Source organism: Asterias amurensis, chromosome 13 (genome assembly GCF_032118995.1).
Source record: "Asterias amurensis chromosome 13, ASM3211899v1".
In the NCBI taxonomy this organism is placed as follows: Eukaryota; Metazoa; Echinodermata; class Asteroidea; order Forcipulatida; family Asteriidae; genus Asterias; species Asterias amurensis.
This window is the reverse complement of record NC_092660.1, coordinates 4,492,342-4,519,707: the sequence shown is the minus strand read 5'-3', so window position 1 is coordinate 4,519,707 and position 27,366 is coordinate 4,492,342. Positions and strand designations below refer to the sequence as shown.

Sequence of the window (27,366 nt, the reverse complement as noted above, 5' to 3'; positions counted from 1 at the left end):
CAAAGTCATCTGAATATTAATTTAATACAATTTTATGAGGCTTTTGCAGTAAAAACGATAATTTGGAAGAGTTTTGTTCAAATTTGTATTGCAAACAATATTTTTTGCACCCCCTCAGAGATAATGGTTTTTCCGTCGATGGTGATTCACCTTCACTGGTCCACGTTTCAGCTGTGCAAAACTATTACGAAACACTAGGAAACCAGCGATAGCAGCAGTCAATGATTTTACCGATTGGTGATTTTTAACACACAGAGACTAGACAGAGGACAGCAAAGCTACACATGCTCAGCAATAATTGGTATGCAAAAACTCCTTTTTGTATGTTTTTGTTCAATTAAACTGATATAGAAATGTGAAATACCATTTTGTTGATTCATAATGTATTCGATCATGTAATTTAATAAAAACTTGTGGTTTGTAAAAGGTTATTTGACGAAGCATTTAATGTTATTTTTTTGTACTTCGTTTTCATGATGAGTCAATTGAAATCCTCTATGATCAAGCTGTCGTTATAAAGTTGTTTGTCTTTTTTGTGATTTTTAGACTTGAGGTTTTTCTATATGTTTTTCTATATTTTATATCAGTTGAATGCCATACAGATATATACATTGTATAGCATGCATCGTGGTTCTGGCAGTGGTGTCAGACAATTTGTTAACATAAACATATTTAATAAACATAAAATTAATATTAAATCAAACTTCAAAGTTGTTTCTTCCATTGTTATCTTTTTGTCAGTTTGTATAGTTCTTGAATTTTGAATTGAAGGAGTTGTTTTGGGACATTAAATTAAGATATAGGCACAACTATAGAATGCAGGTACACTTCGAAGCTTCCACTGCGCCTTTGCGGAGACGGAGTCGCGGTGACAATCATACATACACAGTACACTGGAGTTGAGGTCGCGCTCTGTTGCTTAACTATAAATATTTGGCAACCTAGGGGGCACTCTGAAAGATGCACAACAGCGCCCTCTCATTAGGCTCGAAAATACACAACTGCGCTATAGCTAATGCGCAGCTGTGTTGTCAATTTATTTTATACGATAACTCACAAGACCATGGATTATTTAAAAAAAGGGAAAGAAAGCCCGAATTCCGTACAATAATTAATATTGCCCTCATACATTTGACCTTATTAGAGGATTTAAACAAAAGGGAAAGGGAAAGCCCGAATTCCGTACAATTATTATTATTGCCCCAATACACTTGACCCCATTAGAGGATTATTTAAAAAAGGGAAAGAAAGCCCGAATTCCGTACAATTATTAACATTGCCCTAATACACTTGACCCCAATAGAGGATTATTTAAAAAAGGGAAAGAAAGCCCGAATTCCGTACAATTATTAATATTGCCCTCATACACTTGACCCCAATAGAGGATTATTTAAAAAAGGGACAGCCCGACCGCACCTCCGCGCCTCCACCTTCCCCTTCTTCACGATTGCATCATATGCTCGTATTCCTAAAGACGCCCTCTATCGGCCATTGTCCACACCGCGCCTCCGCGCCTCCACCTTCCCCGTCTTCACGATTGCATCAAATGCCCGTCTTCCTAAAAACGCCCTCTATCGGCCATTGTCAACTGCCCGACTCCGCGCCTCCGCCCCTCCACGCCTCCAGCTTCCCCGTCTTCACAATTGCATCAAATGCACGTCTTCCTAAAACGCCCTCTATCGGCTGCTTCACCTACCCCACCACTCACGTCACACTTTGACTCCCTACGACCCTAACATTTTATCTGTTGTATTCATCAATCGCACTCAATACAATCAAGTAGTATAGTACGACCAGCTATTTTCTTCCTCCATGCTACGACCAAGTTACTTAAAACGTACGTGACCGCGACTCCGCCTCCGCGGAGGCACAGATAGAGCTCGGAGTGTACCTGTATTCTATAGTTACTCCAAGATATAAACCGAGTTAAAATGTGGTTTGTTTTACATTTAAATTTACCGATTGCGCTGCGCTGGAATTCATTGCACTCATTGTCAATATCACATAGTTGTTGTCTTTCAAAAAGTCATAGTATTATTTGCAATTATAACTTTAGACATGTTTTGTTATTGTTAATGTTAGGTTCGGAAAAGTTTCCGTATGGCGCCACCACTTTTTCATTCGATATGAAATAATAGAGTATCTAATTTACCTCAATGAGATATCCCTTTTTGTAAAAATGAGTGAAAAAGTGGTGGCGCCATACGGAAAGTTATCCGTTAATTCGTACTTCTAGAAACTACAAGGCTCACCTGTGAGGAGCCTTATAGTTTCTAGAAGTAGTTAATTCGGAGGTCGCTGGTTCCAGTCCCACTCTTGTCAATCTTCTTTGTTCAACCCTTAATCATTCAATCTTCTAATTAAGAAGCCCAAATTGAGTAAATAATAATAGAAAAGGAGAGACAAGTATATCTGAGATTTCTGAGTTTTCAACAAGTACTCTATCACAGCAAAGAGTACACTGGCTGGGTATTTCTCTTTGGCCAACTGAGAAGAAAGCAGTCCTACTATTTACTGTCAACACACGGTCGACACAAACAATAACAATACATCTACACAACATCAACAGAAATCAACAAAAGGAGTAGTTGTGATAACCTAACCCTCCTGCCGACGGCGACCACTTTGCCGTCGGGAGGAGGGTTACATTATCGCAACTACAACTGTAAAGTATGAGCTAAAGAAGATTTTCCATTGGTTTGAGCTTAAATTTCATTTGTGAAAATTTGTTTTTCTTTTTCCCGCGAATTTTATTTTATCCATTGGCCATCATCTTGCCTTTCACAGAGCTTGTTCAACATGGACAACAGAGGGTACCTTACTGCAGATGGCTTGCTGTAGATTAGTCTTGGCCCAAGACAACGGTGACCGATAGCTGATAGTCTACCCTTTGATTTAAATCGTTATCCGCTGTCGATCACTGACGTCTGAGGCCAAGACTGATCCCCAAGTAGTAGCCATCTGGGAATCCAGGCAAAATAAAGGATAACAATAACACGTGATCTGTGTGCATCCAATAATAATAATAATAATAATAATAATTATTACATTTATATAGCGCTTAATACTAAAAATAAGTTTCTAAGCGCTTCACAAAAAGAACATAAATAAATGATAAGTAAGCAAACGGGAAAATTAAAGCTAGAAATATACAATAATAATACAAAAGGTACACGAAATATACAATATAACAGGCTATTTAGAAGAAACTAATATCATTAGACTATGAGGAAAAAATATTGTAATCTCATTGGCACTGATGGAAACCATTGAAAAGATGGGTTTTTAATTGTGAAACTGCCAATTGTCTGAGCATTCTGGATGTAGGAGGGGAGACTGTTCCATAATGTGGGGGCACATACTGAGAAGGTTGTATCGCCGTATCGTGTGTTGGTACGGGGACCTGGTGCAAACTGGGATGACGACGAAGATCTAAGGTGACCGTGTTCTGGAAGACAAAAGTTCAGCTAAGTATGATGGTGGCCAATCAAATGAAAAGGATAGATCTCTGTGTATGATGTTAGTATTTAATAGGAGTTCATCACTAACCATTGTTTTAACTTGGGTTATTATCAAAAGAAAATGAGATACAGTCAAATGATTCAGTTTTGTTTAAAAATATATGAAAATGTTTTTATTTTGACACAGGGCTGAAACAAGTCTGTTCTCAGAGTTCAAAGGTCGCTCATCAAGGACTTTCTTCCAGCCATTATTTGTTTGACTTTCTTCATCGGTGTTGATAGAACTGCAGTTGTGGGTACCAGCCATGCCGCCTGTCAACCCACAGCAGCAGCAGCAACCAGTGAATCCTGATGCTGCACGCAACAACAACAACAACCCAAATCCGTTACTCAACGTTAGGGACAGGCTTTTTCATGCGCTGTTCTTCAAGATAGCTATTACATATGCAAGGGCGTTTCCTCCCTCCGTAAGACGCTTCTTTGAGTTTGCAATTCTCATGAAGGTAAGAAATTCTTTGAAACCCAATTTGAATTATATAAAAAAAAACTTGTTATATGGTCTGTACATTTGTAACTTTGTGGTTAACCAAAACTTGTAACATTTTAGTTTTTGGGTTTGTACTGTGGAGACACCAAGTGTACATAAAACTCTTTTTTTTTTATCCATCACAGTATGACTATGTATTTTTACCTAATGTACAAACAGCATGTATTGTATCTTCGCAAATGTCACTGAATTCCCACCATGCAAAGTTTAAATTCGTATACCATATTAAATTCTTAATCGTTAATAGAAAGTACACATTATAAGCAGCCTTTACTTTAATGTTCCAACACGCCTGCCGGATGAGTCAACCCAAAGTTGTTTCACTAGCCCTGCCTATATGAAAACTATTTTCGAAGCGTCCAAAAAAAGAATGAAACAAAAATCTACCATTTTCATGGATCGTGATTTGAGGATTGATTTTATAGAACTTCAGTGCAATAAAATCTTTGTGAGTCAACGGTCGGTTAACAACGCACGTTGTAAACAAATTGTGCTAAGTGAGAGCAATGTGTGTATGAGTGCATGGTTATAGCTTTGCATAAAATTTAATTGTATCAATATAAACCACAAGGGAAACTGACTGGGTAAATTTTGAAATGATTTTTGGGGTTGAACAAAGAATTGACTAGAGTGGGATTCGAACCAACGACCTCCGGATTAACGTGCCAGCGCTCTACCAACTGAGCTATCTAGCCCTATATTGGCGGTGTCCCTATTTTGTCAATATCTTTGTTCGGGGGTGCCAGTCAGAAGCCATACAACCGTTAACTGCCGTGTAGCCAGGGATCACACCCAAATTACGATACAACCTGGGAAGCGACAGCTGGTAGAGCACCGGCACGTTAATCCGGAGGTCGTTGGTTCGAATCCCACTCTAGTCAATTCTTTGCCAATTTTTTTTTTTTAATTGTAACAGGGTTGAGATTAGACACGAGGCGTGTCTTCCAACCCTCGAAATTGAGTTGTGTGTTTCCCAATGCGCCTCCATATCGTTGTATGGAACATATGAGAACCAGACTAATGTGCGTGCCTTAGAACTAGACTAATGTACGTGCGTGTTGAAACTTTTGTATACTGAAATTAGCGATCGTGGTCACAAGCGGCCACAATAAATTAAGCAAATATCAAGTCTTGTCAGACAGTTTTTGTGAGGTTATACAATTTACCACCGTACCCCTCATTTATTGTGACGGGGAAACAATGTTTTGACTCGCCCGGCGAACGAGTAAAGAAGGTCTTTGACTCACCCCCACTGTTTCACTCGCATTTGGACACAGGCTTGCATTCCCAAATCCTTTAGCAAATTCGAGTGGGCACATTTAGTTGACCCCTGGTTGACTACTGACCAGCAACTTACATGCGCAGTGACGCACTCCCTCGATGCTCATTTGGAAGTCTAGTCAACCTTCGGCCTTTTCGCTAAAGTGTCACTTGTTCCCCTCTGCGCTTTACACATGTTAAAATGGAACATGCTGTTGGGACCAGTGAAGAAACCATGGGCTCGAGGCTGGTTCCAAATGGTCGACAACAGTAGTCATACTGCAGGGTATAAATGGGTACCTGCGAAAGTAGAGGTTGATATTGTGAATGAAAAAGCCTTTGGAGTGATATAAACTGTTGCCCAGGTTGTATACTCCCAAGCGAGCTAATTAAGGTTTTGGGTATTGGTTTTCCATACTGGACATGCTGTGGGTTCGAATCCCGGTCGTGACACTTGTGTCCTTGAGCAAGATACTTTACTATAATTGCTTCTTTTCACCCAGGGGTATAAATGGGTACCTGTGAGGGTAAAGGTTGATACTGTGAATGAAAAAGCCTTTTGAGCGATATAAACTATTGCCCAGGTTGTATACTCCCAAGGGAGCTGAGAAACATTAAATGGGATGTTATTGGCCCTATGACCAGGGCACTTTTTGTAAAGCGCATTGATACGGTTATTGTGAAATGCGATATATAAGAATTGGTTATTTTTATTATTATATTATTATTATTTATTCTGATGAATTTATGAATTTATGGTGCTCTTTGCAAAGTTCAATACAAATCTACATTTGCACATAGAAGTGCTTACCCCTTACCAGGGCCCAATTTCATGGAGCTGCTACAAAAACACAAAATTTGCTTGGCATGAAATTTCATCCTTGATAAAAACGGGACTACGTACAAAATTTCCTGTTGTTTCATGTTGCTTGTTACTGGTATTCAGCTGTTGTTTGCTTATCCTAAAAAATCACGTGGACAATTGGTTGGTAATCCTGTTTTTTTCAAGGGAGAAACTTCATGCTAAGCAAATGTTTTTGCTTAGCAGCGCTATGAAATTGGGCCCTGAGGGCAATTGTCCTGATAGTCCATCAATCAATGTTTCCACCAGTTCATATTTTCCATATTAAAATAGAGACTTGTTCAACACTAAATCAGACAGCTGGACCACTTGGAGATAATTTTGTCTGGTCCTTGTTTTAACTAGCATCTGGCTAGCGAAACCACTGTCAAGAAAGAACGCTGAAGTGATGAAAATAAATTTATGGCTACCAGTAACACTAACAGGTTTAAGCTTTTTTTTTTTAATGCCTTGAAAAAAAGAAGAACAAAAAAAAAGTAATGCTTATTTGATGTAAAGCTTTCATTTAAAGGTTAACAATAAAACCTTTTATGCCGAACATAAATCATGAAATGGCTGTTTTGATCTGTTCTACAATGGGTCAGAAACACAAACATGTATGTACTTTGATTACATTTGTTATATAATTACAAGTATTTCAAATCAGTTTGATTAGAGTGAACAAGAAAACTTGTTCATTTGATGTACATGTACATTTGTACATGTATGTGTAATGTACTTATTCCTAATCCCAAGTATGAAAATACACGTATAATATCATAACAAATTATCACCAAACATGTACTTTTGGGCTTTTTGTACCACATTCTTTCTGAACAATTTCCAAGCCAACAAACTTAAAAGTGTAATCTTATTTTCTCAAGCTCGAAGAAATAGAAAGCCTGTGGGTTTATTTTGGCTTGTGAGTAGGTGTGCAGCACAGCGCTTCTATTTTGGCTTTTTGACCCGCGGCATAAAAGCCCACACCAGACTCATTGTTAACACTTCTTAATGGTGTCCCTGCAGTGGCGCTCATACAGGCTTACTTACATCTGACCTACAGACATTTGTAGCTAGGGCTATTTTTGTAGGTTCTGTTTATGTACAGGAAGTGCATTGTATCTGGATGTTTGTATGATGACAAAAGTCAAGAACTCAAGTTATTGCCATTGTGCATCGGGTGTGAAGGGCACATGTGTACTGTACGGCCAATATTTATACTCACAAAATATGCTTACACATGTATGTAAAATTAAACATTATTATAATGTTTGTCTGACCATGTACAGGTACCCTACAAATGCTGCCCTACATAATACCTTCTTTGTGTATTAATCCAGTATCCATAATAACTACATGTATTGGCTTTTATTAGTGGCTTTTATGAATTCCCCAAACTGCCATTTAGCAAGAAAACAAACATACATGATTTACATTGTAGGCCTACAGATTTGCAAAACACAAGGTGATGACTGAACGGTTTTTTAGGTATGAAAAAGCACACTAGTAAGTCCCTGTCACACAAGAGCAATTTACATGTACTGTAGCAAGGGTCCCTCGCTAAATTGCAGCAAGGTTGCAAAAGTTTACAAAATATACCTCAAATTATATACCTGAGACAATTTTTTTTTGTAGTGTCCAAGGTCCCTTGTAAAATCTTGTCCATGGGCTGCACATTTCAGTTATTTGTGATGTTATTCATGACCAGGGCTCAATAGACCCTTCCCATGAAATATGTAAATTGCACATAGCGTGTGCGCACTAACGTTTTGGTTGGCAAAATGAGGGAACATCGCGCTGTTTTGTACACGGCTAATGGGTGCGTGACGCAGACGCGATTGCGCGTCTGCTTAGTGCACAACTCTATGGCATTTGCCAACCAACAGGGTCTGTACGCATGCGTGAATATAATTAGCATATTTCATGGGAAGGGTCCATTTCATGGCTCTACTTACCGTAAGCACAGAATCAGCGCTTACGGAAGCAGGGAATTCTGTGCTTACGGCAAGCGTATTTCACGGGTTGGCGGCGAATTATGGCTTCTGCGCTTGCGTACTCCCTGTTACTAGGCATTCTACGCTTTACACGGCTAGCGCAGATATTCGGCGCTTGCACGTCAAGCGAGGAATCGCGATCGTAAGCGCAGAATTCGGCAGTAAGCAGAGCCATGAAATTGGGCCCTGCTGTTACGCAGAAAACATACATTGTACATGTACTTGTTTACATTAAATTAAGATGTGGCGGTTTGCATTGTGGAAAGACAACAATTTATGTAAGCATTTGGCAGTTGGCACTATGCCAGTAAACATCATAAATCTCTCTCTACAATATTGCATATAATGTATACGATCATGGAGCAATAAACGATGTAGGTCTGTTTTTTAGTAGCGTAACACTTTGTACATAATGTGTGTAGTTAAACTATTTCAGTCTGTGATTCCATGGTTATGACCTATCCAGACGTGAAGCACAGATGTATTGCTTTGACCAATGCGTACGTACAGTATGTATGATGCACACATTGTACACACACGTACTATGATGCACACATTTACATGTACCTGTTTGTGTGGCAAAAAACATGCAATGCTTTATTCATGTACACATTCATGATTGATTTATATTACCTCAGTCATGAACATCACGGACCCTAAATTAAGTTGGCTCCTCACAGCGTGGGAGTTGACAGCCCCTAGATTCTGTCATAATGCGACCAATGCTTAGTGTAGGAGGCTTCTGCACATACTGTAGCAAGAGGTAGTGCCAGTAATTTTTCAGGGGTACAGGTCTTCATTTATGCTCCACCATGAATTGAATACTCTAATGCTTGTGGTGGGATTTCTGCCTTGCACTGTCATGACTGTAGTGAAGTTGTAGAGACCTAAATGTTGCCACTTCTTGGAAGAATTGCATTTGTAGCATGCAAACTCGCTGTTCATAAAAAAGGCACGATAAAAATTCTTCTTCATTTACAATTTTTTTAAAGACATTTTAATGGTTATTAAAGGGAAGGTACACCTTCGTAATTACTCAAAACAAATATTAACTTAAAGACTGACTTGGTAACGTGCATTAGAGAGCTGTTGATAGTATACAACATTGTGAGAAACGGCTCCCTCTGAAGTAATGTAGTTTTTAAAGAAGTAATTTCTCACCAAAATAATAAAAGACTTCTAGCTAGAAGTCTTTTATTCTTATCTGAAAGCACACAAATTTGTCCAACAAGGGTGTGCTTTCTTTCATCATTTTCTCACAATTTCGATGATCGATTCAGCCCAAATTTTCACAGGTTTGTTATTTTATGGTTATGATGGGATACACTAAGTGAGAAGACTGGCAAAATGACTGGTCTTTGACAATTACCAAACGTGTACCTTCCCTCTAAATCTAGATGTCCAAAAACTTTCCAATTGTCAAAATGTGTTTTCAAAAATATTGGAGATGAATATGTTGTGTACTATTTTAAGTAGTTACCTTTTGGATTATCTTGCTTTATATGTAGTTACCTAGTCTCCTGGACAAAATTGTACTTGAATCAACAGACAGTAGAATCAACAGATGATCATTGTTTATAGTATGGCAGACTACCCCATGTAACCTGTGTGTGACATCACACCAGGGCCTAATTTCATAGAGCTGCTAAGCACGAAAATTTGCTTAGCAAATTTCTTCCTTGATAAAAACAGGATTACCAGACAAATTTCCATTTGTTGCATATTGCTTGTTACTTGTATTCAGCTGTTGTTTTTTTATGTGAAGCAAATTTTTGTGCTTAGCAGCTCTATGAAATTGACCCCTGGCCTTAAAAATAAAAAAATGACACCCTTTTTTTTGCAAGAAATCGATGTTTTAAATGTACTTTTTTTTGTAATCATCTAGTCCAAGTAAAGATGATAAAATCCAAGTTCAAATACTTGACCATCATAAGTCACAGTTTTAGTCAGTGTGCACATTACTGCAGTGCTTATTTTGCAGTCATTAGAGTTTGGCTTTTTTATGGACATTGTTCAATACATGTAATAAAAATGAATTAGGCCTATAAACCACGTGGCCTTTGTCACAATAAGTGTGACCTTGTACATTCTTTGGCTATTCTGGCAGGCAAGATACTGCACTGATCATATGGGAAACTTTACATCTTGGTGTCATAATTTCCACATAATTCCAAGAGTTATGAAAGTAAAAGCTGGACAAGTTTTGAAATGTGCCCCCTTTCATCATGTCAAAAGTTGATAAAAATTAGACAGTGTAATCTCCATAAAATATAAGATTTTATGATTTCTTCAATTAGGCTGTGTACAAATTATGCCTGCAGAAAGTCCAGCATGTCCAGACTTGGTGGCTCTTTTGTTTGTCACAGGTCACATCGTCTATAGACCAACACAGTAGTTTGATTTAAAATCTAATTTTTACTTAAATTGTTCAATAAAAAAGTGCTATATAAATAAGTATATTATTAATAAATTCCGCTTATTTTCTTTATTCTGTTGTCTTTTCCCCAGGCGTTGACAGCCCTCTTTGTCCTAGCGTACATACACAGCACATTTTCCCGGACACCTATTAACTGCTTAGCAGACTACCAGGAAGTGTGGCCACGTGACGGCATCCTCCGAGTAGAGATAGTTCACAATCGCACCAGCCCCCAGGCCTTCTCTATATATAACAAGAAAGGACAGACAGACAGTCAGTCATCCACAAATGCTGGTATGTCTCCATGATGTCTTAAAGATGCTATGTTGGATTTTTGGCCGATTCGACCCAAAAGTTTTGATTTAAAATTCAATATTTTGATGGGGGTCGAGAAAGTTACATGCTTTCATTTGCCCCGCTGTTCGAAAAAGTCCGCCAATTATTAGAAGCAGTGAAATAAAGAGCTCAAAATTAGTTTTTGTCGGGATCCCGACAATATATCTAGATATTCACTAAATATTCACTAAATATATTATTTAGTTTTTGTGGTTAAAATTTTTGTTGTTGTAAAGCGCCTGGGAGCATTTTTAATGGATTTGGCACTGTCTAAATATTTTTATTATTATTATTATTATTATTATTATTATTATTATTATTTTATCACGTGACCAATTCTTTTGTGTTTTACAAGAAACGTTTTAAATTTTTGTCATGGTTTCGTTAGAGCGGGTGATACTTTTTGAAATACCATTCACTCAAAAAAATCAATTTTTTAATGTTTGGGGCCAAAAATCTGACACAGCATCTTTAAGGTTTATGAAGTCAAAGTGCCTTTGGTTTTTTGAACCGTTTGATTGTTTTTTTTTGGTTATATAAATGACGATGACTACCACAAAAAAAACATCATGTGAAAATTTCATTTTAAAAGGTGGTTGTGGAGCCAATACCTAAAATAATCCCTAATAGCAACACAATCTGAGAAACAAAAATGACGGTAATTTTGCTTCTCAGATTCAAGTTTTGGGTCATAAAAACTGATTTCTTTTTTACATATGACCACATTTCATTAAAAAAATGTTTCTCCAATTACTTTATACTGTTGAAAGCTGCTGTGTAGGCTTCTGACCAGAAGTTGTTATCACCACTAATTTTAAGAGTGATAACGATATAGAAAGGTTTGAGGTAACACCACGTAATGACTATCGCTAATGAGTTGGGGCGGTTCTGATAAGAAACGTTGGTTTCAACTCAATGTTTCGATCAGTATGCTCTGATCGTCTTCTGCAGAAAACATCCAGAAGACGATCAGAGCATACTGATCGAAACGTGGAGTTGAAACCAACGGTTCTTTTCAGAACCACCCCAACTCATTAGAGATAGTCATTACGTGGTGTTACCGCAAACCTTTCTATATCGTAGTTCCACCATGCAAAGTTTCAAATCCTACTTAAGAGTGATAACCAAACGTACTCTTTAACTCAGATGCCGACGAAGCGGACCAAAATGGAGTCACCCTGATGCCAATGTTCTGGGAGTACCCTGGGAAAGATGGCAACTTCTGGACCAAGGATTCAGAAAACGTCCAGCATGAAGGCCCAGAGGTAGACCCTGCTCTTGACGATGCTAATATTACCGTCGACATCATGGTGCCCGGGAAACCAGTCAAAAATATGCAACCATTTCGAGAAACGGTCTCGGAGTTTGAAATGTTCACCAGGGCAGGTAAAGACTACATACAGTTGAACAAGAAGCCATTTAGAAATAAAATTTTGAATGTGTGATGCATTGTTTTGATTGGTCGTAAGTGTGTTCAGTTGTGACCAATTAAAGGAAGCGGACACTATTGGTAATTGTCAAAGACCAGTCTTCTCACTTGGTGTATCTCAACATATGCATAAAATAACAAACCTGTGAAAATTTGAGCTCAATCGGTCGTTGAAGTTGCGAGATAATAAAGAAAGAAAAGACAACCTTGTCACACGAAGTTGTGTGCTTTCAGATGCAAGTTGATTTGGAGTCCTCATCTAAATTTGAGGTCTTGAAATCAAATTCGTGGAAACTTACTTCTTTCTCGAATAACTACGTTACTTCAGAGGAAGCCGTTTCTCACAGTGTTTTATACTACCAACCTCTCCCCATTACTCGTAATCAAGAAAGGTTTGACGATAATAATTATTTTTGAGTAATTACCGATAGTGTCCACTGCCTTTAATTAATCTAATTATTATTATAAGATTACTTAATTTGCAAACCTTGTACATTTCTTGTACACAAATATAGCTGGCTGAATAGTTTTACATACTTTTTCCACATTGTCTTTTGTGTGGTTCACCCTTTTCTGTTTTTCCCCCGTTTCCTTGACAGTGTGGCCTGCCGATGAGTATATCATGGAGTATTCATTGGAGTATGGATTCCTTCGCCTCTCATCGAGCACCAGAGAGAAGCTTGGCATCCCCGTCATGGTGGTTCAACTCGGTAAGACTATCAAACTAAAACTTTCACCTGGATAAACCAAACTCCCAAATTAGTGATACCTGCTATGGTGACATACATGTATTCAGATGACCAAAATTAATATTCCTATATCCCCGATGCAAATTTAACATCTTTTATATCGTTGCGGTACCCGCTGCCAAAATATAGGATTCGAACTGCCTCTAGCTGCCGGGCAACCTTGGTAGTCTAGTTGGTAAGACACTGCTCTAGAATTGCAAGGGTCGTAGGTTCGAATCCCACCCGAGTAACATACCTGTGATATTTGTTCACAGGACTCGGGGAAAGTACTGAGTATACAGTGCTAACGCACATCGGTGTATGGGTAAAAACCAAAATTAGTATTCAGATGAGCTTTGTGGTTTCACCATGTGTAAATCTCTGTTTAGTAGTGTTGATTCTGAGAAGAACGGGGTGTTGACATCCTCCTGATTACAATCATAATTTGTTTCTGTTCAAGATGTTACAAAGTGAGGCATTGTTATTGGAATTGGGAGAAAACAAATGTTTTTGTTAGGTCATGATATTGCTTGCCCGAAGCTAGTTTCACAGGGGTCGATTTCACAAAGAGTAAGGACTAGTTCTAACTTAGGACTAGTCCTAACTTAGGACTAGTCCTAGGAGATATAAAAAACATATGGGTAGTCCTAAGTTAGGACGAGTAACTCTTCCTAAATCGAGATAAGACTAGTCTTAACTCTTTGTGAAATCCACCCCTGGACTCGGGCCTGCGGTCCAGTGTAAAATTTGAGCCCTGTATTAGTTCTGAATTGGGTTTTTTGTGGTTTGATTTTAGATCCAACACAAGATGAATGTTTTGGGGACACATTGAGTCGGTTCTTCCTGGAGGAATTTCTTGGATATGACGACATTCTGATGTCTAGTGTAAAGAGTCTGGCTGAACACGAAGATAATAAAGGTAGAAATTTACTTTATGAACTAACATGAGATGTGCGTATTGTGGGGTCGATTTCACATACAGCTAAATCATACAGTTATATATCAGAACTAGAGGGCGCACTGGCCTATATACGCGACCCGGCATGCGTGCAGACGGCCATTTTCAAAGTTGACAAAACAGGCATTGCTTAGCGTGTGTTTGTGCGGCCATTTTGTAAGTTGACAAAACAGCATCCCATAGCGTTCAATAAACACAGACTCCATTGGTTTTTATATTCAACGCGTGTCCCATTGTGTTTGTGCAAGAAGCATCACCAGTGCGCCCTCTAGTTCTTAAATATAACTCTATGAGCTAAATTGATCTTAGCTGTGTGATGTCGCAATACAAATCACTATGGAAATGTCAACAACTCATATACTTAAGATGAATCTTAGTGCTTTGTGAAACCGCCACTGGTTTTTAAATTTGTAATATAAAGTATAGAGCCTTCTTACTGACTGATTTCGTTGCATATGGACAGAACCATTTTACAAATCTTTTAGACCCTTCAAATTATTATTACATAATCGTCCATTTAGTGTTCTTTGTATATGCATGCACGGGACTGGTGCAAGTTGGACAGGGTAGTTATTAAGCAAGCAGGGGTGGATTTCACAAAGGTAGTCCTAACTTAGGACTAGTCCTAGGCAATGCTACGAGATAGGAACAGTCCTAAGTTAGGATGGGTTACTGGTCCTAACTTAGGACTGGTCCTATCTCTTAGCATTGCCTAGGACTAGTCCTAAGTTAGGACTACCTTTGTGAAATCCACCCCTGATAAAGTTACTGGTACATTGGTACTGATGAGTAAATGGTTGACAGTTAAAATTATATTAGAGAGGTTTTGTAAGTCTACGGATAGACATACAGATACCGATACGTCGACACTTTGACTTTGTATTTTGCACACACGTTACAGGATACAGGAGCTCGTACACGTCGTAGAAAAGCGGATACTGTTTTGCAGACTTTTAGTTGTCCTTTTGTCCCAGATCAAAAACATTTCCCACGGAAATGCTTTGCTTTCACTGGTATCGCGCTTGATATGAAATTTTGTTTTAGTCATTTGCTAGCAAAACGATGGGAAAATGCAGTGTATAAAACACGGGGTCTCTATAGGTCGTACTTGTCGGGAAAAACGCTCATGATGAATTTTAACTTGTTGATGTAAAGGTTGAAAGGTTAAAAGATGTAAAGGTTTGAAATTTGCAGATCATAAAGTGAATTGAATTTTCTTTGATTCAGGATACCTACGCAATGTGGTGACCGGTGAGCATTATCGGTTTGTCAGTATGTGGATGGCAAGGACGTCTTACATCGCGGCGGGCTTCATCATGCTAATCTTCACCATCTCCATCTCAATGCTACTCAGATACTCACACCATCAGATCTTCGTTTTCATTGGTTAGTTTCAGTAGGCTCAAATGAGACAGGAGTTTTGATTGGCTAGGATTGTAAATCTGTGAACATTTTGGCTCAATTGGTCATCGAAGAAAAAAATGAAAGAGAAAACACCCTTGTTGTACAAATTTGTGTGCTTTCAGATGCCTGAGAGAGGCTTCAGGCCTGAAGTCTTTCTCAGATTCAAATATTTTAGTGAGAAATAAACTCTTTCTCTAAAACTACCATTCTTCAAAGAAAGTCGTTTCTCAGAATGTTTTGAACTGCCAACAACACTCTGTTGCTTGTTACCAAGTAAGTTTTTAAAGGGTCTGTATAAATTTTGTAGGACAAAAAACACAATGTCCACAGATTTACACTAAACTTACACAGTTTGAAGATAATGGTAGTAGACAGCTTCCCTGAAAATACTACGTGCTGTTGTGCTGTAGTTTTTGGGAAATGAGTAAAACAATGTCATGAAAATAATTTTCGTCTCATGAGACGAAAACTGTTTTATTCATTTACAAGCGTATTTTCATGACATTGTTTTACTCATTTCTCAAAAACTACAGCACCTCAGTAAGTAAGATTTGTAGGGAAGCTTTCCACTATCATTATCTTCAAACCCTGTAAGTTTAATGTAAATCTATGGACATTTTGAAAAAGTATCCAAATCCTTTAAGCTATAATAGTGGCACAACTAAGAAGATCAATATTTTGAGTTAAACTTTTCTCTCCTTGATCTTGTCATAATGGATTTCCGTGTCCTTTTTTTCTTCTTCAGTGGATTTACTACAGATGCTTGAGATGAACACTGCTATAGCTTTCCCTGCAGCTCCTCTTCTAACAGTCATTTTAGCTCTTGTGGGTAAGTTGACTACTCTATGAAACACTTCTACCTGACATCAATATAAAAATCAATCTGGGCGTTTATGTAGCACTTGTAGCTCACACAGGTCTGATTTGCAATCATAGAGTTATATATAAAAACTAGAGGGCGCACGGGTGATGCTTCTTGCACAAAGGTGAAGGGACCATAAGGAGACACGCGCGCGCCATTCTGTACGCGCGTTGAATATGAAACACACGTTGGAGTTTGTGTTTGTTGAACGCTACGCGATGCTTTTTTGTTCAACTTAGAAAATGGCCGCCGGAGCGCGTATATAGGCCAGTGCGCGCTCTAGTTCTTATATATAACTCTATGGTTGCAATCACTCTGTGGACATTCCTTTGTTCTGTACACGTATGGAAAATCCCAATTCTTCAACACTGCAAATAACACTGTGGACATGTGTAAGTAAACATCGTGTCGAGTCTATCAGTCTATATGCTGTGTGTACCGCTTTTGTTCTCAAGTCCACACTTTGTATGTAGTGCTTGCCCAATGGTGTCACAAGGCTGTACAGAAACTAAACACACATAGGTTGTGGCTTTTTGGTACCCCATGCATTGACCACCATCGCTGAGGTCAAAACTTGCCTCCAATCAGAGGTCTTCATTTAACTCAAAGAGGGCGCTGTTTTATGCTTGCGATTAGGTAGATTGCATTGATGTCTTAATAGGTTTTACAGCTTTTAGATCCGTGACCAGGGGTCAATTTCACAAAGAGTTATTAGGACTAGTCTTAACTTAGGACTAGTCCTATGAGATGATATAACCATAGAGTAGTGTGCGCCTCCGTGTTGCCCTCTCACACTGCTCTCGTTTATTATGGTGTCTTTTCTGCATTCATCATAAGTAAGCATATTTTTGTTGGATCATCTGATAGTTAAACTCCTGTGGAACCAGTACGACAATTTTAAAGGCTCTTGAGTGGACTTTTACTGATCTGTAGAGGAGGGAACTTTTTGACTTTTGCTGATAGAATTATATGCCATCTCTTCCACACACCCCCACCATTACAACTTGCTTACTCAACCCCTGTACACAACGCTATAGCTACTGTTGCCTTGACAATACAACTACTGTTCAACAATGGAGCAAGTTGACTTCACGACCATTGTCTTCTTTGTCCTTCTTTGCAATGGAAAGTGTATCCAGTGTTCCACCCCCCTTCCACAGAACAATACACCAGCGACAGTCAAGTATTGCTATGGCAGCCCTGTGTGTTATTACGCCAACTCAACCGCTACCTTTAACCTGTTGCTTTTAAGATCGGGAGACATTTGTCCCAACCCTGGTCCTGCATCTCATGAACCTGACAGCCATGGAAACATTTCAATGACACTGAATGATAAGGTAACTTACGAGCAAAGCTTTCTCCATAGCCTTAATCCGTCCAATCTACATACACGTACCCACAGACTGGAGAAAGATGTATGGGAAAGAATGTTATTTCTTGGTATTTCTAAGAAGGGAAAGACACATCGCGGGCGAAGATCCCCTAGAAAACAGGAGGAAATTGCTATTAGAAGGAATCTCTTCCATCGAACCAGTATTTATTCTACACCTGAACTTAATAATAACCAGTTATTGCTCTGCACCATAAATGCACGTTCACTCCGGAACAAATCCACGGAATTTCAGGACTATGTTAATGACAATGGATTTGATATAGTGTGCATTTGCGAAACCTGGCTGACTCCATTGGATGACGCAGTAATTGCTGATCTGACCCCAACTGGCTACATCTTTAAACACCAGCCAAGAGCTAGCCGACGAGGAGGTGGAGTTGGCATTTTATTTCGTGATGTACTGAATGTCAATGTCAAATCTTCTCCGGACTATCAATCTTTCGAAACAATGTCTGCTACCATAACTTCTACCGGTAGAAGTGTGGACCTTATTGTTGTCTACAGACCCCCTGGGCACCAATATCCTTTTGCCAACTTTGTGGACGAGTTTACACCCCTTCTCGAAGATTCTACCTTGAAGTGTACTCCGCTTGTAATAACTGGTGACCTGAACATTCATTTTGATAATGTATCGGCTCCTAACACCAAACGCTTCAATGACTTGCTTGTCGGTTATGGTCTCAGGCAGAGAATCTTGTCACCGACCCATGACCATGGTCACATCCTTGATGTTTTCATCACACGCATTGCTGACAGCAATTTCTTCTCTGACCTTGATGTTGTTCCTGGCATTTCTGACCACTCTGCCATCGTAGGCCAGTTACACTTGGAAAAGCCACGCCCCGTCTGTCGAACAAAAGTCCTGAGAAACATCAAAGCCATTGATAGACTTTCCTTCGCTGCGGATGTTCAACAGAGTAACATTATAGCGAGCTGTTCCGATGGGATTGCCAATCTGATTGATTGCTATAATTCCACCCTAAAAACTTTACTGGATGTCCATGCTCCTGCTAAATCTCGCCCCGTCAAGTTTCGTCCTCATGCCCCATGGTACAACCCCACTGTTTCCGTCGAGAAACGAAAACGGAGACATCTGGAAAAAAGGTGGCGATCCTCTGGATTGGAGGTGGATCGTGACCTTTACCGCAAGCAACGTCAGCACGTCAGTTCCCTCAACTGCAAGTATAAACGTGCTTATTATAATGAAGTTGTTGATGACTGTGGAAATGACACAAAACGTCTGTTTCGTGTGGCTAATCAACTTCTTAATCGCAAGCAAGCCTCTCCACTTCCTACTCACAGTTGCAGTATATCTCTTGCTCGGCTCTTTGGTGAGTTCTTCACAAACAAGATCGATGCTATATGCACCAGCCTATCTCCTGACATCTCGCAACGACCTTCTAGAACAATTACAGTTTTCGATTCCTTTGAGCCTACTTCTACAGAGGAAATTGAGTCTCTCATTCGTCACACTCCTGCGAAATCTTGTGACTTGGACCCCATCCCCACTATGTTGTTGAAGGATTGTTCTCATATATTTGCACCCATTGTTGCGGAGATTGTTAATTTGAGTATGAACAATGGTGTTGTTCCTGCAGCTCTCAAGCTAGCCCACGTTCATCCTACACTCAAAAAAACGTCTTTAAATCCAGAATTGCTCAAAAACTACCGTCCTATCTCGAATCTTCCATACATATCCAAGGTACTCGAACGAGTGGTCTTCTCAAGACTGTCAGACTACCTCCGTGAAAACAATCTTCTCGATAGTCGACAGTCTGCGTATCGGGCACACCACAGTGTTGAGACACTCCTCGTGAACTTATCTAATGACATTCTCATGGAGATGGACCTTGGGCGGATAACTGTCTTAGTTTCGTTAGACCTTTCATCCGCTTTCGACACTGTTCATCATGACATTCTCTTAAATATTCTCTCATCCCTCGGTCTTCAAGACGTTGTGTTAGATTGGTTTAAATCCTACCTGACTAATCGCCAACAAGTCATGTACATAAACGGGACTCAATCTGATCCTATCTCCTTGAACTGTGGTGTCCCACAAGGTTCAGTTGGTGGGCCAATGTTATTTTCTATATATTTGAGTGAACTCAGGGATGTTTTTGATCGCCATCACATTAGATACCATTGCTATGCTGATGATGTTCAAATCTATGTTTCTTTTGTTCCTAATCAACAGAATGCTTCTAGTGCCATCCACAAACTAGAATCATGCTTAGTTGATGTCATACAATGGATGGGATCCCATTCACTCAAGTTAAACAATGACAAATCTGAAATGATTTTACTTGGTTCTGTAGCTCATCTGGCCAAGGTCAAAGTCTCTCATATCAACATTGGTAATTGTAAAATTAAGCCTTCTGTAGTCTGTAAAAATCTAGGTGTTACATTTGACTCTGCTATGTCTATGTCTAACCAGGTTTCTAACATATGTAAATCAGTTTGGTATCAATTAAGAAATCTGGGCTTTATCCGTCAATACTTAACTCGTTCTACCACAGAAAAGATTGTTCATGCTCTGATTTCTTCCCGGTTTGATTATTGTAATTCTCTCTTCTGTCTTCTACAACAGAATCAAATCTCTCGTTTGCAACGACTGCAAAACACTGCAGCTCGGCTGGTCACTTTGTCCTCCAGGAGAACCCATATCACTCCGGTTTTAAATGCACTTCACTGGCTCCCTGTTCAATATCGCATTCAATACAAATTACTTCTGCTTGTTTTTCATTCTTTACATGGTTCTGCTCCTCAGTATAATTGTCAATTAATTACCCGTTACAATCCTTCCAGATGTCTTAGATCATCCACTTCGTCATTACTGGTTGTTCCCCACACCCACAACAGTTGGGGTGACAGGGCTTTGTCTCATGCTGGTCCTTTACTTTGGAATAATCTGCCTCTTAGTATCCGTAACATGTCCTCTATTCATAAGTTCAAAGAGGCCCTCAAAACCCACTTTTTCACAGCTGCTTTTCATTAATTTTGTGTTTCTTCCTTGCGCCATGAGCATCACTTGTGGTGGATACCGGCGCACTATAAGTGTTCATATTATTATTATTATGTTAAAAACTTAAAGGAGCGTTACAGAATTGGTGAGAAACAAAAATTGTGAAGATCACAGATTTACATAAAACTTACACAGTCTAATGATGATGATAGTAGAAAACATCCCTTGAAATATTTCTGTCTGAAATGTCATATTTAATGAGAAATAAATGATCCAACTTCGCGTTTGGAGTTTATGGCTCAGTGAGCATTTTATTTGTTTTTATTTTGACATCAATGCAATGCAAAGTTTGTAATCGGTTTTTCATTATTCTCTCGTGACCCAGATGGCTGATCGATCTCAAACTTCTACAGGTTTGTCAGTTTATGTATATGGTGGATTACATAAACTGCTTACACTGCCAGCAACTGTTTTGTTAGCAAAAACCAATTCTGTAATGTTCCTTTAAACTCTGTGTAGTCCTAAGTTAGGACGAGTCGTCCTTACTTGAGATAAATCCACCCCAGAGAAATGTCTCTTGAGTTCAGTATTTACTTGTGTTTTCATCTCTGTAGGTATGGAGGCAATCATGTCAGAGTTCTTCAATGATACGACAACAGCTTTCTACATCATTCTGATTGTGTGGGTTGCGGATCAATATGATGCTATATGCTGCCATACAAACATCACCAAAAGACACTGGCTTAAGTAGGTTCAACATTTTGGCACTGATTTGACGTTATAATATTACTTTTTAAATATTTTATTACATGTGATTTTAGCTTTTGACTTTGATATTTTTCTTTAAGATTTTTGGATGAAAACTTGACTCCATTCAGAGCTTACCTAACTCATTGTTTTTTAATTTCATTTTTGTACGTCTGCAGGTTTTTCTACTTGTACCACTTTGCGTTCTACGCCTACCATTATCGCTTCAACGGCCAGTACAGTGGATTGGCTCTCATCACATCATGGTTATTTATTCAGGTATGTCACAATACTTCTATAGTTTTGTGTTTCCGTTCTCGGAAAGTTTACCCTCTCCAAAGTCTTTCAAAACCAACGTACCCTGCAATACCGTAATAATTATGCTTAATACAAGACAGGCTTACCACTGGATTTAGAGTCTAAAGGCCCGGTCCCACTGCAGCGATAACGCATTCCATTGGTTGAATGAGCGTGTGCGTATTCTGCGTGGAGCAGTTCAACCAACACTGTGCGTTCTCCGTGTGTCGTGACTCGGCCTTATCAGTTTGGTTCTGGTCTGACTTCATGACATTGGGTTTGAGTACAGGGCCAAATTTCATAAAGTCTGTAAGCACAAAAACTTGCTAAGCACATACAAGTATTGCTTAACAGAAACAGGTTACCAGCCAAAGTTACGTTAAATTTACATTAGTGTGACTGGTGCCAACTCAATTTTTGCTAATAGCAAAGAAATTTGTCCAGCAGTAGTTACTGCTTAACAGCTTTATGAAATTGCGCCCAGGCTGGTTCGTACTTCAGGCAAAAGCAAGCGAGTTTCTAAGGTGGTGAATTGGTAGTTGGAAAGCTGCAGTCGAGACTAGACAAAGAAGTCAATAGTTGTGAAAACCATGCGCAGCAAAGAGCAAGTTCGAGTGTGCACAATGGTTAACTAAAGGTTGACCATTTTGACTCGAACCCAGGCTGGTCGACCATTGGTTGACTACCATGGTCGACCATTTGGAACCAGCCTCGAGCCCATGGTTTCTTCACTGGTCCCAACAGCATGTTCCATTCTAACATGTGTTAAGCGCAGAGGGGAACCAGTGACACCTTAGCGAAAAGGTGGAAGGTTGACTAGACTACCAAACGAGTCGTTCGGGTGAGTACGTCACTGCGCATGTGCGTTGCTAGTCGGTGGTCAACCACTGGTGGACTAAATGTGCGCACTCGAACTAGACTAAAGCAGCTGCAAAGGAGTGATATCAATTTTACTTTGATTTTGCAATGCACATGGATTATTAACAGGGCTTAAGGTGGATCTACATAAATAACAACCCCGTGTCACTGGCTTTTGAGAGACACATCACATGATTAAATGTATACTTTGGCAGTTTCTTTGAAAGATTCTTTGAAAACAGTATTTTTCCATGACCAAGAAGAATTTGCTTATAATTCTCAGAATTAATTTTGTAAATTTTATTTGTACACAGCATTCAATGATCTACTTTTTCCATCATCATGAGTTACCAACGATCCTACAACAAGCACGCATTCAGCTCCTCCTACAACGGAACCAACACGGCGGCATGCACGGTGCGGGCCTAAATGCTAATCTTAATCTCAATCTTCAAGACAACATACCCCAAGATATACCTCTAGAGGAGCCTCAGGGAAACCCCCAGGGTGGGGCTGAGGCGCAGGCGCACCGTACCCCAGGGAATGACACCACGCAACCCACGGCCGTCCCTCAAGCACAGCCTACCACCCGACCGACCATTTGGCAGTTCCATCTGGGCCCATTTAGGCGGGTTGCAGCTCAACGTTACCCACCTCAGCCAGCTAGTGCCAGTTACCCGACACCGGCGTCCAATGCAAACATTAACAACTCAGTTCACTCCAACATTCAGCAACAAACTGTGCCTACGACGGAAACTGTACTAAACAGTAATAGACAAAACAATGCGAGTGGTCCTGGAACAAGTAACAGTGTCCATCCCTCCACCACAAGTATAAACAATGAAACTGTACACGCTGACACAGCGATAGAACGGGACTCCAATAGTAGCATTTCAAGTTTGCCAGAAAGAAATTCCGTAGATAAATCTCAGCAGCATTATAAAAAGGATACACAATCAAATCTTGATGCCACTGACCGGGAAGCTAGATTGAGTAATTCAATGGACAGTGGAACAAGTGTTTGAGGAGTGAGCCCTCGCTTGAATGCAACTCACAAACCTTCAGTGACTATTAGTACTCATTGAGTGCAACTACATGTATCATCTAGTGGAAATATCTTTGTGACATGCCGTGCCAGAATTGTTACCTTTATGAGTTTGAGTAATTCGGCTTTGAGTAACTTTTAGGGTCTATTTCCTATATAATTATTCCACTTTATGGTGGCTAATGCGTACAAGCGCTCGCCTCTCACCACTGTTGCCCTGGTTCGAATCCCCACCAGGGCCATGTGAGTGTAGAGCTGTGCATTGGTTCTCTCCTATGTCACGAGGGCTTTTCTCTGCAGACCCTCCGGTTTTCCTTCCTCTGGACGAATCAAACACTGTTGATCTCCAGCGAGTATTTTGTGTTGCCATATCGGCGACTACGTTGACCAAAAGAATCGTGCCAGTCAAGACTATCCAAATCCCAGTTATTTATTGAGCTTTTAAAATGCTTTTTTTTTTTTTTTTTTTTTTTTTTCATCTCATCAAGTAAGCATAACTTGTAAATAAATTTGTCCCTTTCATGAAAATTTCATAGAGTTCCTCTAAATCTTAGCTGTCGTAAAATTATCAAAATAAATTAGAATTCTCTCGAAACATTATGACTGTGTAATATTTTGTCTAAACAAATTTGTTCAAATTGGTTTAAATTAAATGTATATCAAGCTCCTCAAACTGCTAAATGTGTTGCCATGTTATTGTACTATGTACATTCCTTTAATGTGAGTAATCCAGTCATAAAAATTAGTAGTATGGTCGTATATCTATTTGTATGCTTCAACACCTTGCAGTGGCTATGTCACATCCACAGCCCATTCGAAGGAGTCACTTAAAGGCAGTGGACACTGTTGGTAATTACTCAAGATAATACGAGCATAAAACCTTACTTGGTAACGTGACGGGGAGAGGTTGGTAGTATAAAACATTGTGAGAAACGGCTCCCTCTGAAGTGGAGTACTTTTTGAGAAAGAAGTAATTTTCCACGAATTTGATTTTGAGACCTCAGATTTAGTATTTGAGGTCTTGAAATCAAGCATCTAAAAGCACACAACTCTGGTGATAAGGGTGTTTTTTCTTTCATTATTATCTCGCAACTTCGATGACCGATTGAGCTCAAATTTTCACAGGTTTGTTATTTTGTTTGCATATGTTGAGATACATCAAGTGAGAAGACTGGTCTTTGACAATTACCAATAGTGTCTAGTGTCTTTAAGCAGATTAAAAACCCAATCATTTTCTGCTCAGCACAAATAATCACGATACCAATCACACTTTCTGCTTGATACTTTTTGTCTGAGCTAAGCACTTTTTTGTTCTGACCAGCTTATGAAATTAAACTTGAGATGCAAGTGAAAAGAAAATTTGGCTGTGTCTGTATTGGCGAAGATGGCTTTAGCCTATGCTTCAATGCTTGTGGTACTGTGATCCAGCCACCAACTCCGACTTTGGCCTTGTGCCCAATTTCATAGAGCTGCTTAACGGTAAGCAAACTACCAAATTGCTTACTGTAGCAGAAAAATTTGCTAGGGTGCAAGCGTATTTCACAGGTTGGCAGAAAAAATTGGGCAGCCATATTGCGCAGTTACCATGGATTTGCATTGTGACATCATTTATTTTTTTGCGGTTAGCACTGGAAGGTTAGCATGCCTTTTCTTGTGCTTACGGTTAGCAGCGCTTTGAAATGGAAATCGCACAGTAAGCACAAAATCAGCCGCTAAGCAGCGCTATGAAATTGGGCCCTGGTCAGTAGCGGTCAGTAGAAGATCCTTGATTAAATTAAAGTTGTGGTCACTAAGTCTGACTGTGATTGGTCAATTGTCATTCAAGGGAGAGCAACCATTAATCATTTTTTTTGCTAGAATGTCATTTTTGAATTGTTTACTTCGAAACTTTTTAATTAACTGTTTTTTAGTGAAGTATAAAGCCTTTATCAGGATGCGGCCATCTTGATTTTTTTTCACCCACATCAGTGTAACCAAACCGAGGCTAGTAGGAGAAACAGTCTGGTTCCTTTTTGTACAACAAGTAAAAGAATTCATTACTGTTTTTGGATTCAGGGAACTTGACCAATATGGTGGCAGCATGATAATGGTCTATGTTAAGTGTGATTCTGTGGGTGGTAAGCACAGACTTCTGCAGTAAGCAGAACCATGAAATTGGGCCCAGGTAGGGACTGAAAACTCAAACCATGCAAGGCTCCGGGTAGGATATGAACCAGGGTCTGTTACGGTTGAAAGGCAGGGAAACATGTCGTGACCATCCTGATCCCACAGACCTATGAAATATTGCCCTTTGAAAAAGTTAGATATGCCATTTTTTAGCTATAAAACTCATGAAGATATTTATCTAGGTTTAGAACACGTATCACGGTACGGTCAATAGCATTGTAGGGCAAAACTAATGTGACATGCTTACAATATTAAAAACAAGTGTCCCCCCCCCAAAAAAAAAGCACAAATTGGACTAGTTGATAGAATTTAAACAAAATGTACATAACATTTTATCACAGAAAGATTTCAATAAAATATTTATTAGTTTTCAACCAAGACCTAAACATGTTGCACAAATTAATTTGTTTTAAAGCAAGATATATTATACCCCTGTTGGTACCCCCTTTCCCATGTCTAATTAAATCTGAGATGTTTTATTTCAACAAATCAACGGTGCTTTTACCTAAACCTTCATTTTGTTTTTGCTACAGTGTAACTTAAGGCTGTATCCGGATTGGCGGGTACGGCTACAGCTACGGCTAGCTGCGTCATCATGCATTGAAGTATAGGACATCCTTAGCAACATTATTAGCAACAGCCGTAGCCATAAGCTGTAGCCGCCAATTCAGTTACGGCCGAAGTTTAGGATTGACGGGTACGGCTACAGCTACGGCTAGCTGCGTCATCATGTATTGAAGTATAGGACATCCTTAGCAACATTATTAGCAACAGCCGTAGCCATAAGCTGTAGCCGCCAATTCAGTTACGGCCGAAGTTTAGGATTGACGGGTACGGCTACAGCTACGGCTAGCTGCGTCATCATGCATTGAAGTATAGGACATCCTTAGCAACATTATTAGCAACAGCCGTAGCCATAAGCTGTAGCCGCCAATTCAGTTACCGCCGACGTTTGGCCTTTGAAAAGAATAAAGCTTCTAAAAAGACATGTCGAATATACTAGCTGAGAGTTATGAAGTGTTATTGTGTACAGGGTTAGTTCTTTGAAACAATTGAATTTGAAAATGGTGTTTGGATATTTCTGTCACTTTTTTTTTTAAGGTTGCAGAAACTGTTTTTGTTCATCTTCAGATTTTCAATCAAATTAGAATGATTCGTGTACATTGCTTGTTTGGAAGTAAAAAACACACACAAATAAAATAAATTGCAAAAGGAGCAAAAAAGGGGGGGCCAATCCTATTACGGCTATGTGTGAAGGTGAAAGAGGCTGCTTTTTCACCGATAAAAGAACCAGGAAAATCTGTATTTACTCTATGAGGGTGGGGGTTCAGTGATTTAAATAGTGGTATTTAAAACAAAATTGTCGGGGTTCATGGATTAGGCCAACTCTGTAAAAAGAAATTATGAACAGGAAGTTTATTGTCACTTTTGTGTTTTGGTTTTCAGTTCACTTGGGAGGGGGGGGAATGATTTGGATAATTGGTAGAAATATTAAGGTTAATTAGATCCAGCAACCTTATATTCATGGCTTCACAAAATTAAATAAATTATTTGGAAACTTAAAGATGCTATGTCAGATTTTGGGCCCCATTAACATTAAAAAATAGATTTTTTTTTAGTGAATGGTATTTCAAAGAGTATCACCCGCTCTAACGAAAAAAG

The 27,366-nt window shown here is 39.3% G+C and overlaps 1 protein-coding gene across 1 annotated transcript; it reads left to right on the top strand.

Annotated features, from left to right (window-relative positions):
• The first annotated feature begins 187 nt into the window (after positions 1-187).
• On the top strand, positions 188-26,683 carry LOC139946590 (membralin-like). Its single transcript, XM_071944286.1, has 11 exons — positions 188-301; positions 3,649-3,964; positions 10,612-10,813; positions 12,002-12,241; positions 12,884-12,994; positions 13,809-13,931; positions 15,198-15,356; positions 16,120-16,203; positions 21,206-21,338; positions 21,518-21,617; positions 22,808-26,683. The coding sequence occupies exons 2-11, from the start codon at positions 3,767-3,769 to the stop codon at positions 23,516-23,518; spliced, it is 2,061 nt and encodes a 686-aa protein (XP_071800387.1). The 5' UTR covers positions 188-301; positions 3,649-3,766; the 3' UTR covers positions 23,519-26,683.
• The last annotated feature ends 683 nt before the right edge of the window (positions 26,684-27,366 follow it).